This window comes from Neolamprologus multifasciatus, chromosome 15 (genome assembly GCF_963576455.1).
Source record: "Neolamprologus multifasciatus chromosome 15, fNeoMul1.2, whole genome shotgun sequence".
In the NCBI taxonomy this organism is placed as follows: Eukaryota; Metazoa; Chordata; class Actinopteri; order Cichliformes; family Cichlidae; genus Neolamprologus; species Neolamprologus multifasciatus.
The window spans coordinates 3,628,525-3,647,915 of record NC_140453.1 but is presented as its reverse complement, the minus strand read 5'-3'; the positions used below and the strand labels follow the sequence as shown (position 1 = coordinate 3,647,915).

The window sequence follows — 19,391 nt, the reverse complement described above, 5'->3', positions numbered from 1 at the left end:
ATAAAGAAAGTCTGGGAATTGCAGCAAAAAGTATTGGGATGTTTTGGATGTGTTGATTTTCACATCTTATGTAAACAGGAACAGCTGGGGTTGTGAATAGTTATCTGAAGCTGCAGAAAGATAAGGTCTAACTGTCAGATTGGTCTGGCTTCTCATTAACGGTGTAAAAAGGGACTGAGGAAAATAGAATACATTCCTCAAAAGGAAAGGACAGTTGAGTTTTTTAAACTTATAACTAATGTAGTTAGAAAAAGATGTGTTAAATTTTTTGTTGCGTCTACTTTTTTTGTTTTGTTTTTACAGTATTTTCATATTTGATACACAGTCATGGCCAAAACATTTGGCAGTAGCACAGAGTTTGTTTTTCATGCAGTATGCTGCTCAGTTTTTATTTAGATGATTTCTTCCATGTTTCTGTGATATAGTGAAGATGAACTTCTATTGGAAATAAATAAAAATTTGAATTTTGGAGTGATGCTGCTGCTAATACCTTTGGCAACGACTCTGTGTCTGATTTTTATGTGTAAACTAAACTAGAAAGACCTTAGTTGGGCTTACATTTTAGTCCTGAACGGCATCACTGCTCTCCCCCTCAGGAAGTACAACCCTCCGCCGCTGGAAGACAAGGTGACCAAGCTGAAGGTTACCATGGTGGCATGGGATCGCCATGACAGCACAGTGATAACGGCGGCCAACAATCTGACATTGAAAGTGTGGAACTCCATCACTGGAAATCTGGTCCATGTCCTGATGGTATGTGGTGACTTGACACTCGGACACAAACAAAGATGTGTATCATAATATCGTAGTTCAGTGTTGTGTGTTATTCTGTAACAGCTCAGATCACTGTTGACTGGACCACAACACACTGCCGGTTCACACTGTATACACATTCATGGCCCTCAGAGGTTAAACCCTCTTATTCACTTATCCACATGTTGATGTTATTACAGATTTCCACTTTTTCGGATGTTGTGACTTAAAAAACCTGCAGACTTACAGCCTATTAGCACATGAGTAGGGATGGGTATCGTTTAAGTTTTATCTGATACCGGTGCCAAACTGGTACTTTTGAAACGGTGCCGGTGCTTATACGATGCTCGAACCGGTCCTTAAAGAATGGAGAACACAAACTTTGTCCAAAAACCTCTCATGTTCAGCTGTTTTTTTTGTAAAAAGATAACAATGTTAGCCTTTTCTACAGCTATAGGGGATTTATGGCATCACTCTTGGCTGGAAGCAGCTTAAACAATGGAAAAAACACAAACTTTGTCCAAAAACCTCTCATGTTTAGCTGTTTTCCACTTTTTGCCATCAAACAAGAAGACAGCCGCATGTAACTACAACTGTGTTTGCTAGTTCACCTTACATGCATTAATGTAATAACGTGGTTAGCCTACTCAACGTAAATTACACACGAACAAACATTAAGCTACTCACGCAGAGAAGAACGGCTGCTGCTGCATCATCATCCTCATCATTTCTGCTACACTGGCAGGGCTAGGGGCCAGGACTCTCCTCTTCGGATTTTTGGGGGATGTTGCTAACTCCGGGTCCGATAACAGGCACCACACCCGCAGTAGATGTGCTCGGTGTGAGGTCTCGCAGCAAGCTCTCAAATACGGCGCATTTCTCGGCTTTTAAAGAAACGCTATGCGTCGCCAGGTGTTTCATCAGATTCAAGGAGTTACCTCCTTTGCACAGTATCACCGCTTCGCCTTGGGCATTTTTAATCTGTAGCTCTGCTCTAAAAGAACGTACGTACCTGGGCCCGCCTACTATCCTTGGAAAGGTAAAATGATTGGCTGGAATCCAAAGTGTGTGACATCTCAGGAAAAAAAAGCACCGAAATGTATCTCTCTCTGTATTACAGTGTTGCTGTTAGGGTCATCTTAGGCTGCTGCTGTTTCACTACTTGGCTCTTGGCCTTGTTTTCATCATTTTTACTTTATCTTTTGATCAGAAATCTAGTTGCTAACACGCTGTCAGAGTCTCCTTGGTGACGCAGTGATGAAACTGGAACATTTGATGAAAACAGTGTATATAAAAAAAGCAAAAAAAACCCAGATGAACATGAATTTTTTACTTGTTAACTTAAAAAGCATGTGGGTTTGCACACTAACAGTGAGAGGAATGCAAAATATGCTCAGCTGTGTGTGGGCTTAAGCATAAAAAGTCAGGTTTGGCTGTTGCTTCTCTTTTCTTATTTCTTAATCTAATCCTAGATGTTCGTGTTGTTGGTCGACAGGGTCACGAGGATGAAGTGTTTGTTCTGGAGCCACATCCCTTTGATCCGAGAATCCTTTTCTCAGCGGGGCATGATGGGAATTGTATCGTGTGGGATCTAGCCAGAGGAGTGAAGATCCGCTCCTATTTCAACATGGTGAGCGTCTCGTCCATAGAACGTCTCCTCGCCCTGTGTCATCGCCTTTCACTCGCTTCTGTTTCATTCACAAGTGTCCAGATCTCGATCCTCTCCCTGTACTTTTTTTAACTGTATTTTCTCTGTTTATCTGCATAGATATGTGGTTTTATCAGGCATATTTCTGCTTCTCGTACACACATTTTTTCCCATTCCCCTCCCCGTCTCACCCTTTATTTCACTTTCACCCGCTGTTGACCTTCTCCCAACTCTATACTTTCACTTTCTCTCTGTGCTTTCTTTACTGTTCTCACCTCCCTTGGTGCCTTCGTGGCTCTCTCATCAAAATGAATCACATATGCCACTCTACAAATTTATCCAGTGCTTTAATTATTGTAGTATTTCCTGCTTCCTGCTTCTATGGTAACCAAGGACGGCATTAACCACATTCCCAGAACATGTGACTCACATAGTGAGCTGGTCATTTGGCCAAATCTTGGTGTTGGTCATAGACAGTGAATAGTGTTGCTTAACAACACAAAGTCTTTGTGCATGTGAAAAGGCCCAAGTTTCAGGCTGAGACCTGCTGTGAGACTTCTCCTGAAAAGCGTCCTCTTGTCAGGGTTTTTCCTAACTTTGAATGGGTCTTTTGGTTGGAGGAACAACAATAGGGACAATAGATGCATGGGAAGTAAAGTAGTAAGTCAAAAATGCCCAGCTGTAACCTAAAAAACAATGCCTTGAAAAATAATTTTACCACAGCAGTTTTTTCATTGGGTCTGATCAAACTTTGAAAACCTCCCTGTGGACAGAAAAAACCACAAAAGAGGGTTGAAGAGTAAAGGTGAATGTAGAGGAAGATTAGCACAAGCAGAAAGGACACACAGGCAGGGAACTGCATAATCCTTAATTATCTTAGTGCACCCCCTCACTTCATCCTCTGCCTGCAACAAGCCCTGTTAACTCCCTCCTCCCTCTTTTAAGACGTCTTGCTCTTAATTGGCTGCCCCTCTTTAGCAGAAAATGTGAACAGCAGGTGGGTGTGGCTTACTGTCAGAGCCTGAGATGACCCTATTAGAGAGATCAGCTCTCATTGACTTTACACAGTGATGTAAATAACGTAGCTTTTAAAGCTGTCTGAACCCCGAAGATCGGTCCAGCCTCTGGAGAGTATGTTCATTTTTAAACTCGCTGCCTGCATATTAGGGCTGGGCTATATCATACCGTTCACGGTAATACCGGTGTAATTTTGGGCAACGATAGGAAAATGAAACATCGCGATAGAATATGGGTAAAACGCGCATGCGCACTGCCGATGTTTACATACGCACATGGCGGCGACGCAGAATGAGAAGAGCGAAAGCGGATCGTTAAGAACCAGAACTGGTTTGTTAAAATGCTGCAACTTCAGTGGTGGAACTGGTTTAGCTTTCGTCCGTCAGATACACAACAAATCATTATTTTTGGTAGAGCATGCTAGCGGGCCGTCGTTATTACCGTGTTGTTTGGAAAATACGGCGCACTTAAAATCAATCCTTTGATTTTTCTGAAAATCGACAGTGCCCCTTATAATCCCGTGTGCCTTATGTATGAATTCTGGTTCATAAAACGATTTTATGTACACGGCGCTCTGTCAGATGTTTCAGTACGACTTTGCTAAGCTACGAAGCCGCACCGCTTGATGGATTGTCGGAGCATTACGGCTCCGACAGTACGTATCACCTCGCGGAGTGATACGTACTGTGCTTCAACGTAATATTACGGTATTGTGTGTGTTTAACCTTTAAGTTTTGTGGATATTATACATGGTTATGCTGAGGATATGTCGACCGGTTTCCACTGGAAATGCCTTTTGGTTAAACTGTCAGCAAGGAATTTGCACTGTTACATTTTTATGTAACTTTAATGCACATAAAAACAGCTGCTTGTTTAAGTGAAAATACATTGATGGGGTTTTTGCACTAATAAAGTTGTGGAGTTGTAAAGTATTTTGTCTAGTGTCAATTATAACGTCAGTTATATCGTTATCGCAAATTTTCAAATGTATATCGTGATAAATATTTTTGGTCATATCGCCCTGCCCTACTGCATATCACTGCATCACTGTGGGCTGGAATGGAGGTGATCAGATCGGGCACTGCTGAGGTGTTGTTGAATCCCAGGTTGCTGTTATAGGGGCCTTCACACAGTAATAACATTGTGATAACATGGTCAGCGAATCATTTGGTAGTCGTTTGGGAGAGCTCCCTCTACATAAAGCTTGTGAGTGGGTGGACGCATGAAATGGTCTAAAATCTCCTGGTGCACACCTGTGGTGACTTTGGACTCGATAAAACAAATTTCACTGACCACTACCAGGACCAACAGAGGACACAGCCCACTCATAGACCACAGAAACAAGGTCTCCTCTAAACCGCAGGGCTTCAAAGTTGCTGTTGAGGCCCATACCTGCTGCACAGACTCTCTGAACGATGTCACTAGTGCAGGACGGCAGAGGCTGTTTACAGGATGACCTGGTTTCACTTTTAAGCCTGAATTCTTTTGAATCGGTATTTCTATTGTAGCAAAATTATGGTGCTAATTTCCAACAACTCTGTCATCCAGTTGGGCAAAAACGCATGCAAGGTGTATAAAACTGAGTAGTCTGTTTGAGTTTGGCACTTTTGCATGAATGAGAAGCGTGAGAAACTATAAAGGCATATTTCCATCTTGTAGTTGAATGGAGCCTTTGTGAGAATGAAGGAAAACCCGCAGATCAAACCAAAAGCAGCAGCTGGCTGACGGTCAGAGCAGTCAGGGGTTTCTTGCTGGTTTCCTGTTGAAGAAGTTTTGCTTTCTGCAGGTGTCCTCCTTTTGGGGAATAGTTCATGTCGGTTTGCATAAACAGGATACTGTTGTGCTACAAACTGTTTGATGTTTGTTCTTTGTGTGCATATTTCTTTCTGGACAATTCTGCTGGCTTGTTGACAAGACATTAATAGTGGGTTGTGCCCATGCAGCGCAAATAGCTACAGTGCAGTTTTAAGATTTCCCCTCCGCTCTGTCTCACCCTTGATAGATTGAGGGCCAAGGGCACGGAGCGCTGTTTGACTGCAAATGCAGTCCAGATGGGCAGCACTTTGCAGCCACCGATTCCCACGGTCACCTGCTCATCTTTGGCTTCGGCTCCAGCAGCAAGTACGACAAGGTAAACCGACCTGCGATATTTATGCACATACACGACAACTCATCGCATGTTATTAGTAATAACAACAGCGCCGCACGCTCTCAACCTCAAAACTGTTTCAGATAGCAGATCAGATGTTCTTCCATACCGACTACCGGCCACTGATCCGGGATGCCAATAACTACGTGCTGGACGAACAAACTCAGCAAGCTCCACACCTAATGCCCCCTCCCTTCCTGGTGGATGTGGATGGGAATCCACATCCACCAAGATACCAGCGGCTGGTGCCCGGAAGGGAGGACTGCAGGGATGAGCAGCTGATTCCTCAGATGGGGGTCACTTCCTCAGGTATTCAGGCTCAAATAAGACCTCTTTCTTTGGAGTTCTGCTTATGCGCTTTAGATATTTGCCTGGAGGTGATGCTGTCGTCTGTCTTATCAGAGGCCATCTATCTGTGCTGTCGTAGCCTGACAATAATCTTATCTGTCTTTAAATGAGCTCAATGTGAGGCTTTTATTGAAACTACAGTAGCAATGGCAATTAAGATTAGAGTTCAGAAGGCTGTTGGCTCGGATATAAACAGAAGCAATCAGCAGTTAATGAAATGTGTTAGTAAGGCACAGCAGAGATAGTTAAGTTATTAGACACAGTTGTATTCGTCATGGCTGTAACAATGGTTGGATTTAAGCTCATTTTTTAAATTCTCTGTCTCACTTTTGCGCTATTCCTGGCAGGCCTGAATCAAGTGGTGAGTGAACAGGCGGTGGATGGTCCCAGTCCTCTGGACACCATGATTCAGAGGCTGCAGCAGGAACAGGACCAAAGACTGGGGACCAATGACATCTCTGCTGCTGCCTCAAACACCAGGTCCAGCAGAGGTAGGAGTCATGACATTAAAGCGATGCTAACTAATCTGATTCATTCCCCACCCAAATTTCTTTTGTTCTCATTTTCATGGATTTCAGTCATTATTCACATCCATCCATAGCAGCACTAATATGTTGGAGCATCATCTTACACTTGAAGCAGACGTGTTTGCTGTGATCGATTAATTCGTAGAATTAACAGCACATGTATTTGTAGTTTTCTCAGACCTTTAAATAAATAAATAAATTGTTATTTATATATCACCTTTCAAGACAGAATCACAAAGTGCTGCACATAAGATTACAAGTCATAAAAAGATTTAAAAAGAGAAAATAAAACGGGCATAAAATTAACCAAAAGCAGTTTTAAAAAGGTGAGTTTTGAGTTGTTTTTTAAAAACAGCGACTGAGTCCACAGTTCTTAATGTTTGGGGGAGAGAGTCCACAGTCTCGGGGCCACAGTGGCAAAAGCTCTGTCACCCTTAGTTCTCATCTTAGTATTTTTTATAGCAAGTAAGCCCTGATCAGATGACCTCAAAGACCTGCTAGGGACATCGGGCTGTAGCAGATCAAAGATGTAGGCTGGTGCCAGTCCGTGCACAGCTCTGTAGGTCAAGACCAGGATCTTAAAATCAGCTCTAAATTTAACAGGAAGCCAGTGTAACTGAGATAATAACGGTGTCACATGTGAGTACTTGGAGGATTTTGTCAAAAGCCTCGCTGCAGCGTTTTGCACAACCTGCAGACGATCCAGAGAACCTTTGCTTAGACACATAAACAGCGAATTACAATAATCCAAGCGTGACGAAATAAAAGCATGTTTAGCAATCTCGAGTTCAGAGCGAGATAAAACCGGGTTTAGCCTAGCCTTTAGGTTGACAACATCATTCGTGGATCGTAAAGAGAGGTTTTTTTTATTATTATTCAATGAAATAATGCATAATTTGCAACAACTGCAATTATGTAAATAAGTGTCTCAGTGGGATTTTAAACAGGAAATGTAATAACCCCCCCTGTCTCAAAGAGTTAGTGAATGCAGGGAACCTGTTTTCACAGAGCACACTGAGAGTAGGTAATGTGTGTTTGTTGGATATGATTTTTATTTGGTCAATTAATTCCCAGAGTGATGAGTACAGAAGATCAGAACTATTTGTGTCCTCAGCTCTGGTGCTCCGTGGTAGCACATGAAAATAGAGTGTGAGCCAACTGCATTATGAAAGAACACTTTTTCTCCCTTTATAGGGACCATCAGTCGGTGGCTTAATAACTGATATGTTTTTTGAATTTTGAATTTTTGAATTTTATTTTATTTTATTTCAGTCAACAACAACAACAACAGATTATAATTTTACATAAAAGTACTTAAACAGTAACCGAAAAAGGAATAGGCTGAAGCCTTATGGCTTATACTTATCCTATCCCTTACCCCCATAGAAATAATCAAATCCTTAACCAAGAAAATAAATAGCATTGATAAATAAGTTGTATAACAGTTTGAAAAGAAATCAATGATAAATCAAGAAATTAAATCAACAACAAAAAAAATAAAAAAATAAAAAAAAAATAAAAAAATAAAAATTAAATCAACACAAAAAATTTTTAACAAACCAAATTTCTATAACCTTGTATAATACTAATTTTTAAAATCTTCCTGAAGAATGACAAAGAAAAACACATCTTCAGTTCATCATTAGTCCATTCCATAATTTCACTCCCAAAAACTGACACACATCTATACTTAACATTGGTTCTCACTTTAGGCATGCTTCATATTTACATGCATATGTGCATGTAAATATGAAGACATCTGTAGACAAAGATAAACATTTTTTGGACCGGAAGCTTCCCAGCTTCCATTTGTGGTGTTGGTTTTATTGACCAGTGACATCAGACATGGGTACATGCTGGTAAACGGCCAGTGTGGAGACAAAAAAAAAAATTCAGTCTCAAACCATCAGCTGAAGACAATTAAGCTTTTTACTAGCTGCATTAAATTTATTTGCATTCTTAAGCAGTGACTGGTCGATGAAACAGGAAGTCTCAGCCTGTATATCTACTGGCTGCACCTGAGCCTGTGTTATGTCCCCAGAGTCAGCAGATTAGCTGGGCTCCTAAAATACTTAATAACCGACTCTCTACTATTTGAAGTCACGTTTTAAAAAAGTCTTTTTTAAACTCCTATTTCTTACCTTTGCAAACCAATTGTGTTTGAGTCCTTGGTGATTAGTCGATTAATCACGGGAGATCAATAAATGGAAAATTGTTCTTTTTTTTGAAAATAATTTAAATAAGAAAATCATTAACTTTTGTTCAGTTTTGGAAGAAAACTGCAGATAATTTTGTGGGTTTTATGTAATCAATGAGTTTCATCTGTTTTTTAAAATTCAGAAGCTCAGATTTAATTATTATTATTACTGATAATTCAAATAATTTCTAGTTACAGATTTTTCCAATTTATTTCTCATTATTTTTTCATTTTATATCAAAGTTTTCTACCGTGATGCACTGAAGTGTCCCATATGTCACGCCTTAACAGAAGGTCTACTGGAAATAATTCTGAGATTTTGCTACTGGTCTCATCATTTATTTAGTGCTGTGCAACAGTTTAAGTGAAACCCTATCTCTCCTCCCCCACCCCCTCAGGATCTGTGGGATCTCCCACTGAGGTGCACTCCCCGCCCAACGTGGGTCTACGGCGCAGCGGGCAGATCGAGGGAGTCCGCCAGATGCACAGCAACGCCCCTCGCAGCCAAATGGCCACAGAGGGAGATCTGGTAGCCTGGAGCCGCAGGGTGCTGGTCCCTGAGCTCGAAGAAGCCTCTGTCAGGTAACTGCTGAAACAGATATGTACACAAACACGTTCTCACATTCTCTGGGGCACAGGATCTCCTAAATATGACGAACCTCGTGATCTGTGTGTGCGCAGGAGACAGGTGAACTGGCGTGAAGCTAAAGGAGAGGAAGAGATCAATATTTATCAGTCAGAAAGGAGAAGACGTACTCTCCACTCTCTCCCCAAGGAGAGCAGGGTGAGTTCATGAGCATAGCTGTTCGACTAGATTATGGCTATTTTTTCTTTTAATTTTGAATTTCTTAACCAGAAATGTCTCAAACGCAGGACTTTGGTTACACTCAACTCTGTTCTTTGCTTTTCCAGGTTCATCCGACATCAGAGTGCGTGGTAGACGAAGCGAGGAGGAGCCAAGGTAACCACGGCTATCAAACCCGCGCTGCCATGGAAGAGACAAGTCGGCAGAGTGCTGAGGCTGCAGATGAGGATGATAGCACCTCAGAGGTACATATTCATACTGCATTGTTACGAATTTAGTGAATAGTTTTGATGTTCTGAGGATTTTACGTTTTATTATAATGATTTTTGTCATTCTTTGTCTTTTTTTGTCCATTTGCTTTTGTGTCCTAATTTAATTTTTTATGTGTTTTCAGGGAGAGGTGGAGGTACGGCAAATCAACGGGCACTCCTCAGAGGAGGAGAAGGATGAAGAGGAGAAGGAGCCCTGGCCAGATGAGCATAGTAGTTCGAGGTAAGAAACACCGAGCGTATCTCCAATTTATCACGTCACTCATCTCCCGACGATGTGTTCGCGCACTAAATGCAAATCACGAGCAGACGCCGCACATCTGTGTGTTTAATCTCGGCCCTGTGATGTATTTGCAGCGATTACTCCAGCGATTATTCGGACTGGACAGCCGACGCCGGGATCAACCTTGAACCGCCCAAGAAGAGCGTTAAAGTGAAGAAGAAAAGCAGCGGCTCAGAGGAGGATGGGGAGAAGAAGAGGGAGGGGAAGAAGGAAAGGAAGAAAGACAAAGCTGATAAAGATGGCGCATTACCAAAGAAGAAGAAGCCAAAGGAGAAGAGGAAGGTTTGTTATCAGTAATGAGCGTTTTCCTTCTCCTAAGTTATTTGAAGCTGACGAATGAACGAACTTAATTCAGTCAGGTCTTTTGCTTCACGCCGGATTATAAGCACTGTATGTGTCATATTTATTCTGCTGTGCGTCTTGCAGAGGACGCAGTTTCAGGAGCAAGGGCTAACTCTGGAGGAATGGCTTCCCTCTGCCTGGATCACGGACACGGTCCCCCGGAGATGTCCTTACATACCCCAGATGGGCGACGAGGTACACGCCGACCGCATCTTCACCACATGTCTGCTCACACCAAAGCACAGGGTCATGTTTTACATGGCAACAAGGACTAAAGTCTGCATCACAAGTCGGAGACCTCATGTGGCATTAACGGTCATTACACCCATGAAAACAAAAGGGCACATCTCGAGCATGTAGTTGTAATTACATTGCAAACACGCACCGAAGGAATTTACAAGTGCAGTTAAAGCCGTTAATTCTTTTGCATATGTGTGTTTGTGTGCAGGTGTACTACTTCAGACAGGGCCATGAAGCTTACGTGGAGATGGCCAAACAGAAAAAAATTTACAGCATCAATCCTAAGAAGCAGCCGTGGCACAAGATGGAGCTGCGGGTAAGAAACAATCTGAACCAAAGCAGCGTTTCTCTGAAAAGCGCTGCCTCTCTCCTAAATATGCAGTGAACAGCAGTTATATCCTGGCTTCACTGACATTTTGAAGGCGTCATATTTTCAGTGACATTTCTCTTTTAAGAATGTAGACAAACAAAGGGAAAAAGGCGAGCCCATGAGAAATTTTTAAAAAGACGCTGTGGGCTTGCTGAGCTTTGGTCCGTGTGGGACATGGTCATGTAGGGAGGGGTTCACCCTCCTCACATCTCCCGTCTGGGTGCTTCTACCCCCTCCCACTGGGATGTGGATATTTGTTGGTGCGCGTGGCTGGATGTTCTGGCGTGGTCATTGACCCACTTCCTTGGTGGTCTGCGATCTGCCGGGTACGGGGTGGTGTCACAACGGGACTGAACGGACTCACGCGCAGGCTCTAGGTCTTGAAAGCACAAGAGTCTTTATTACGATACACCAGGTGATTATTTACAAAAGTGAGGGGAAAGCCGGGCTCCGGGGTCCACACACGAACGGGAAAGACGGCGAAAGTCACACACACACACTCGGTCCACTCCTCACGCTCCTCTTCACACTCCAATCACTCAGGTAACACAGGGGTTGGTCCAGGGAATCTGTACACAGAGACACGAAGGGATCATAAGGCAAATCTCTGTGAAAACACAGTAACTGAGCTGGGCTTACACTGACGAGGGTCGGCAACGGTCCAGCGACGAGAAACACAGAGCTGCCGTCTTATAAAGGAGCTGGAACACTCGTGATGAGCCACAGGTGCGTGATTGCGACCAGGTGCGTGGGCCAAGGGCAGGAGCCCACAGGTGAGCTCCGCCCAGGCAGAGGGAGGAGGGAAAGAGGGGAAGGGACAAAAAAGAATATAAAAACATATGTAGCCATACTGAGCCGACCGGGTAGGCACAGGGACCCTGACAGGTGGTTCTTTGGCGCATGGAGCCCTGAGACCCTGATCTCGGCTCACACCAGTATGACTGGCCTCTAGCGGAGTCGGCTGCCCGTTGCCTCTGGTCATCTGGGACTCGCGCCCCTTGGCTTTGGGCGCCCCATCTAGGCCCTCCCTCCTTGTCCTGCAGGGATGGGGATTACCCGGTTTTCCCGGATCCATCTCTGTCTGCCTGGGCTCTTGAGGGCCATCATTGCAGCTTTCCACCCTCATTTTCAAGTACATTTGGTGACAAAGACACACAAGCACACTCACACTTGACACTCTCTCTCTTTCTCTCTCACACTCTCACACACACAAACCACTAGAAGAGTGTTGATTTGTAATAACTGGAATAACATGAATAGAAATGAAGAAATAAACAGTTAAACCCTGAACAAGATGATCCTATAGAGACTTTATAGAGCTGATCTTGGAAAAGCAAAATGTGTTTGGCACAACAGTCACTCAGCTCCTATTTGTGATTGCAAAAGCTGCCAGACGGGACACGATTAAAACAAAATAAGGCAAATAAATAAAAAATGACACTGTCCTCCTAGGAATACATAGCAGGACCCAGGGATTCACGCACATGTTAGTGTAATCATTAACTGCTGTTTTGTTGCAGTTTTTGCTGCAAACCTTTCACCGGTGTGGCTTCTTTATCTCCGCCACGTCTGGTTTCACACTCCTAGTTTAATCTTATTTTTGTCTACTGAGCATAAAAAAAAGGTTAAGAAACTGCATATGGAGCTGTCTACGGAAGAATGAAAAGAAAGCCACCCCCTTCAGACACTTTAACACTTGAGAGCAACAGTTTATAGGATTGCATTTTATATTTGGTATACATTTCATTTTTTTTCTGTCCTTCTGCGCGAGGAAGCTGAAATAGCAATTCCTGTGCAGACAGCAGAACATAATGCATTGCGGGCACAGTGTGCTTCCTTGTGAATGTGCTGCTCGTAGTGTATGAAATGCAGCATTTTCTTCTACGACGTCTTTTTATTTTCTCTTAGTATTTTGTACAGCCAGACTTCTACCTTTAGGTTTCACTTTTTCTCAGCTGGAAACAAACCGACACCCTACACACAAACAAAAAACACACCAAACACTTCACTTGGGGCTTTCCTGTAGGAAATAACAAGAAATAACTAAAAGAGGAATCATTAATCGAAACCAGAGAATTGAATTCGACTTTCAGGATGATTTTCTTTATTTTTTTGTCTTGAGAACTCAAACATGCTCGTTATGTCTTTTTTGTGGCATTAGGAGCAGGAGTTGATGAAGATAGTTGGCATCAAGTATGAGGTGGGTTTGCCCACGCTGTGCTGCCTGAAGTTGGCGTTTCTGGACCCAGACACTGGAAAATTAACCGGGGGCTCTTTCTCTATGAAGTAAGTGTCTCTCTCTGCCTCCACATAAGAGTACAGGGTTTTTCCTGACTCATATCTGGCCTCTGACTGCAAGTCAGAATGCAGCTCTGTTATCTTACTTAGTTACCCTAACAGTAGGGTTTGGTAGCTTTCACGTTTGAAGCAATGCTGGTACCAGAGCCGGTATTTGGGGAATTTGAGACTGTTTCCCAATTATACCTTTTTCCAGTGCAGCTTTTTGTAAAATAATACATAAAACATTTTTATCCAGCTACCTAATTACCTGAAGAAGATGTAGGGGTCCCGACCATCATCCGTGGGTTCAGTGGCTCATATGTTGGCAACAGCACCTCTGCTGTATTTGGCTTTCAAGATGTCAAACACTCCACAGCTTTTAGATGTATTCTTGAGTCTGACAAGGTGCTTCCCCAGATTAGATGCATTGTCACGGCCAGCTTTGTGTTGCCTGCTTTGCGTTTTGAAAAGCGTAGCCCCACCCGAGGCTGCTTTTTGCACATCGCTGCTGCCATTGGCCTGTGTGATTGTTGCTCTTCATCTTCCTTTCGTCCACATGTGTTCTAATACCTGAATTTGGCACCAACTGATTGCATGCAAATCAGTACTTGACAGTACCAATTTGGTTGATACTTTTAAGAAGTAGAAAAGTTTATTTCTGAGTTGAAATACAAAAATGTGTGCGCTGCTTTTAAATACTGATCGTTTTTCTTTGGCTGTGGCTAAAATCATCTGTGGAAAAACTGCTGTTGTAAAAGAGTTTGTGCATAGGTGTAAAAAGACTGCAATATATGCCAAACATTTATCAGCTTTTAAGATGAGCCGACGTCATTAATCTTTCTAAAACACTACGGGACTCGTGTCTTATATCATGTTATACGGTCTCTCTTCAACTTTGCAACATGGCAGTTATAAAACTCACATTTCAGCAGGTTTCATATCTTTACACAAGACAAGAGGTTATTCATAAAAACACTGACTCCAGTGATATTTCCTGACAGCAGATAGCATATACTTTATGCATACAGAAGTGAACTGCTACTACAAATCTCTCGACTACTTGCAGGTACCACGACATGCCTGATGTAATCGACTTCTTGGTGTTGCGGCAGCAGTTTGACAACGCCAGAAAAAGGCAGTGGCGCATAGGTCAGTTTTACCTTTGCAGTGCGACTTCACTCAAATATAAATGATATCGTATATGACATTCATTTTCTTTTTTGCAGAGTTCTCTGTAGTAATGTGATGTCTCCATAGGTGACAGGTTTCGGTCAGTGATCGATGATGCCTGGTGGTTTGGGACCATTGAGAGCCAGGAGCCCTACCAGTCCCAGTATCCTGACAGCTTGTTCCAGTGCTACAATGTCTGGTATGACCACAGCTTGGATTTGCTCTGTTCTCAGCAGGGTTGCACTTCTTTTTGGCATAACAACAAATCCGTCGCATTCGCATTAGGTAGGACCAGAGATGGGCAGTAATCTGATTACTTTTTCCAAGTAACGAGTAAAGTAAGGGATTACTATTGCAAAAACGGTAATTAGATTACCGTTACTTTCCCGTAGGAACGCTGCGTTACTGCGTTACTAAAACCGTGATTTTTTTGCGAGAATGTCTCATGACAGTGACGTAAGCGAGTGCGACGTTCGTGACAACAGCTGTGTGCAGATCAACAATGGATCATATATCGAGTGCAGAGAGAGTATGAGCGTGCAGCGTTTAAAGCGTGGAAGTACTGACCTTACTTTGAGTTTGATTCCATAAAAAGTGACAAAAACATTAGTGTCCGTTGTGCGTGGGAAGAAAACTTCTTTTTACAGTGAAAAAAAACCCTAAACTTCCGAGCAAGCACCGAGTAGCTACGACGTAATGGGAAATTCACAGAGAAACTCACGGATTCTTCCACTGACCACTGCACACCTGCACCAGGGTAAACCTCCGCCTGCCCCACTCCTGCTTTACAGGTGAAAATAGAGCAACAGGACCGCTAGTCTGTGACTTTATTTATTTTCTTCTGTGTTTTACTTGCATCTATTTGAAAGACTGAGTGTAAACACAAAAAAAAATTATTTTATGTGCTGGAATGTGCAGAAAATAGGTTTAAAAATTAATAAATTTCTTCCAGTCAGAGAATGCTGCAGATAATTAAATTTTTGCTTGATGCATAAAGTTAAAAGATTAAAACTAATAAAACAAGTTTTAAAAGGAGACTTTTCCATTTGATTACATTTTGTATGATGATTATGTAGAAAAAGTAGAATTGGGCTGAAAGATCTATCACTTTATCACCTATTCAGGTTGTAAATCGTGTTTTTAAAAAGTAGCTAAGTAACTAAGTAATTAATTACTTTTGAAAATAAGTAATCAGTAAAGTAACTGGATTACTTTTTTGGGGAAGTAATCAGTAATTAGTTACTGATTACTTTTTTCAAGTAACTTGACCAACACTGGGTAGGACTGTCTTGCATCGGCAAGACTGCAAGGCAGCCTATATAAGAACAAAAATGTGCACAGGCAGAGATGCATACAGAAACAAAGACATGAGATCAAAGGAATGACGCAAACAAGACCAACATGAATCACATTCAAAAGAACTCGCTGGTGATGGTGAGGAAGAGGAAGTAAAGAGGAGCAAAGTGTCACATTGACTGTTATCAGATTCAAAGGTGATGATGACAGTCACTACATACTTGACGTGTTTTTCCTCTGAATGCCAGAAATATCTCTGAGACGCTGAAACAATAGGTTAGAAAGCCAAAGTATAGATGATGTAATCACCACTAGACTCCACTACAGTCATGTACAACAATGGCATACAATAATGTAGACGAGGCATACTTGATAGAGCTAGTGCCACCTCTTAGTGACACCATGAAACTTCCCCCAAAAATTGCACGCTATGAGTCAGAGAAATTTCAACCAGGATTTTTTTTTTTTGGTCTTCTTTGTTTTCTTTGATGTTGGCTGTTGCAAAAGTGTGAAACCCTCGAATCAGTTCCCTCTCTGTCTACTGTCCAGTTGGTCTCCTGGTACAAAAAGATAATAGTGAATACTATTATTTAACGATTTCAAGTTCTTACATCCTGAAACACCAACAGAATATTTGTCGTTAAAATATTCCCATTAACACTTAACAGGAATTTACTTGCTTGGACAAACTCGGACAGATAGCTGCTTGTGATTATGCTGCATGTCACGGACCCTCGCTATTGCACAAAACACCTCGGGGCTTGGAAAAACTTTAAAAATACCTTTTGCATTGCTGTGACTTTGCAGTTTGAACCACTGATACATATATTGTGTGTTTACTGAGCGCTTCGCCATCAAACATTATTTGAAACCTTGTTAAAGAATGAAGCGGTGTGCTCAATACTACATGCCGACTTTTTAAAATACAAAAGAACTAACAAAATACTAAGATTACAATGTGATGATGATGATGATGATGATTATAATCCAACCCTGTTTCCCATCCAGCTGGGATAATGGAGACACAGAGAAGATGAGTCCTTGGGATATGGAACCCATCCCTGATGATGGTAGGAATCTGAAATGCGGTGCTCATCTGAAAAACAACAAAGAACTCATTCCTTCAGTTTTAACAGCTTATAGTTGTGACAGTTTCTTATGTCTTTGCAGCCACGTTTCCAGATGAGCTGGGCCAGAGTGTTCCGCTCATCGAGGAGGAGCAGAAGGAGCTGCTGTACGTTCCCCTGGACGGTGAATGGGGCTGCCGCACACGCGCCGAGGAGTGCGAACGCATCATCAAAGCCATCGACCAGCTCTGCATACTCGGTATGATGTCACGAAGCGCCCGTTAACATTAGCCACATAAGCGGTGATATGAAGTTCCGCCATGAGGGCGTATTTCTTGTAAGGTAGCAGCTGGATGACTCTTCCCAGTGTGAGTCACCACTCTTAGCCCATGAGTCAGATGAACCAGGCAGGGGCCTGGATCATCTGACTCAAAGGAGTAAGCTGCTAACACAGTGAAGTAAATGTTAAGGTGCTTTCATGAATTCCCGTTAAGTGATGTAATGACACATTAGGAACAGACTGAAGGCCTGCTAGTGGAAGAAAGATGGTGTGATGGCTCCCTCTAGTGACAGTTTGGGGATTAGACACAGATTCACACACGAGCTCTCACTGCACAGCACGCTTGGCCTCAGATTTACTTAGCAGGGCAAATTGGTGTGATGCTGAAGCTGCAAGTATGTGGGAGTGGCAGGTTATATGGCTAATTTATGAACACACAGTCAGCCAGCCCATCCTGCTATATTGATTATAACATATCTATATAAGTATGTATTCATGTCTTCCTTAACCCTTTAAGACCTACCATAGAACCAAGTGCGCCAGAGCTTATATTATATTTTTACATGCTGTGGAGCCATTTTTGGGAGCATTTCAAGTTGCTATACATCAATACAACCATTATAGCCCAAATTTTAATAATATGTCTGCATTAAGTGCATAGTAATTACATAAATTGCAAAAAGGTGCAATAAACTACAAAAAAATTGAAAATCTTTTTTTTTTTTTAACATATATTTCTAGTTAGAGAAATTTAAGAGGCTTATCCCTCAAAACTGTAAATACAAAAAAGTTGCACAAAATAGTTTCCCACCACAGGAAATTTATTTTGAGTGTCTTCATAGTTTTATTTTTGAAATACACCAATTTTTATATACTGCAGGAAAAACAAAAATAAATATTATACTGCAAATTTGCAAAAAAGCAGCATATGCATCAAAATAAACTATTTCCAGCAGTGCAATATGAGTCCTAAGCATCCCAGAAACGACACAGAAAGTCATAAAGTCAAACATAACTTTTAAAAACACAAGTATAGGCTCATGAGGCCCTGATGGTAAGCCGGCTCCGACCGGCTTTAAAGGGTTAATCGGTGTGCCGATTTAAACGAAACTTTGCACGAACATCGTTTCACAAGCAACGATTATTAACATCTATATGTTTAAAAAAAATTCTAAATCTGTCCCAATTCTTTTGATTTTCATTTATGTTACATTTATTGAAATGCAATGTTACATTCTCCATTTGTGTTTGTGTCACATTCAATATACGTATGTACAACGTACGACTCTGCTAAATATGAAATAAAGACTTGGTACTTTTAAATAATGACCAATGCAATCTACCAAAAGCAGCGCAAATTTGCATGTCAACTGGGTTTTGATATGAGGGAAATGGACTGTGTTAGAAACGAGCGGGCTCCGAGGGGTCTTGGAAGTCGAGGGAGTCGTTCTCAGAGTAAATCAAAGAGCTTGGGTTGTGTTCAGGACTCATCCAGAGCAGGGCTGCTTTATAAAGAATGATTCCACCATACAAACCTGTGCAGTCAAATCATTAACATGGGGATCAGCAGGGATCAGGTTCCAATCTTGTTAATGAACTTGCTGCAGCTGCACCACATCTATAAACGGTCACGTTGCTCTTTTTTTCTGTAAGAATACACACATTACTCCTCACTACTACACACATACTAACACTAAACATCGTTGTACTACTAGACATTTCAAAGTTTTCTATAACTGATCCTATTGTAGAGCGATAAAAAAGTAAAATGCATAAAAATAACTTGTTGCAGAGCTCCGTGTGTGCGCTGAGTAAAATGAGCAAAGCTGCAGGTGCTCTCGTGCTCTCTGCAGTTTTCCTTATGAACCGATCTCTGTGTAGAAATGTACCTAAAAACCTGAAACACTGCACATCACTCTAGTCACTGTAAAAACAAACTGTGCTGACTGTGATATATCCAAAGTTTGTCTGTTGTATTTTGCCTTTGCTCCTAGCTACAATGCTCCACACTAAGTTATCCCAAGTTCTGCTGTTTCATCAAAAACACCACTATCAACATTCAGTGTTAGGATTCAGTGAAGAGCTTTGGCACTGCCCTCGCAGCTTTGAGCCGTCACACCCAAACCTTTTATGTGTTTGTGCTGATAACCTCTTCCCCAGGCATTCCAAGTAAATCAGCACTCCTACTGCAAACTATCATAGACACATAAAATAATTCAAATTCCAACTGATTTTGTGTTCTGAGTGAAAAAACATCTTCAAATATATGAACAATAAAGTTAGAAGCAAAAAGAACCAAGTCCAACCTTTCAGTCACAAAACTGACACCCTGACAAATCCTTAAAGTTTC

The 19,391-nt window shown here is 41.9% G+C and overlaps 1 protein-coding gene and 1 long non-coding RNA gene across 3 annotated transcripts in view; both read left to right on the top strand.

The window, feature by feature from the left end:
* Positions 1-19,391, top strand: part of phip (PHIP subunit of CUL4-Ring ligase complex) — a 44,159-nt gene that overhangs the window by 15,550 nt on the left and 9,218 nt on the right. Inside the window, exons 14-30 of one of the 2 annotated variants that reach the window (XM_085133992.1) lie at positions 597-753; positions 2,249-2,383; positions 5,421-5,549; positions 5,651-5,876; positions 6,263-6,406; positions 9,038-9,221; positions 9,321-9,423; positions 9,552-9,689; positions 9,839-9,936; positions 10,071-10,278; positions 10,423-10,533; positions 10,787-10,894; positions 13,110-13,234; positions 14,295-14,377; positions 14,486-14,597; positions 16,703-16,764; positions 16,847-17,020. In XM_085133992.1, coding sequence (XP_084990118.1) covers positions 597-753; positions 2,249-2,383; positions 5,421-5,549; positions 5,651-5,876; positions 6,263-6,406; positions 9,038-9,221; positions 9,321-9,423; positions 9,552-9,689; positions 9,839-9,936; positions 10,071-10,278; positions 10,423-10,533; positions 10,787-10,894; positions 13,110-13,234; positions 14,295-14,377; positions 14,486-14,597; positions 16,703-16,764; positions 16,847-17,020 — 2,297 coding nt within the window. The remainder of the gene's footprint in view (positions 1-596; positions 754-2,248; positions 2,384-5,420; positions 5,550-5,650; positions 5,877-6,262; positions 6,407-9,037; positions 9,222-9,320; positions 9,424-9,551; positions 9,690-9,838; positions 9,937-10,070; positions 10,279-10,422; positions 10,534-10,786; positions 10,895-13,109; positions 13,235-14,294; positions 14,378-14,485; positions 14,598-16,702; positions 16,765-16,846; positions 17,021-19,391) is intronic. The other variant, XM_085133991.1, reaches the window with a different exon arrangement.
* On the top strand, positions 10,901-12,383 carry LOC146501315 (uncharacterized). The gene is made up of 2 exons (XR_014869581.1): positions 10,901-11,281; positions 11,834-12,383. It is a non-coding gene; the product is annotated as an uncharacterized LOC146501315 (long non-coding RNA).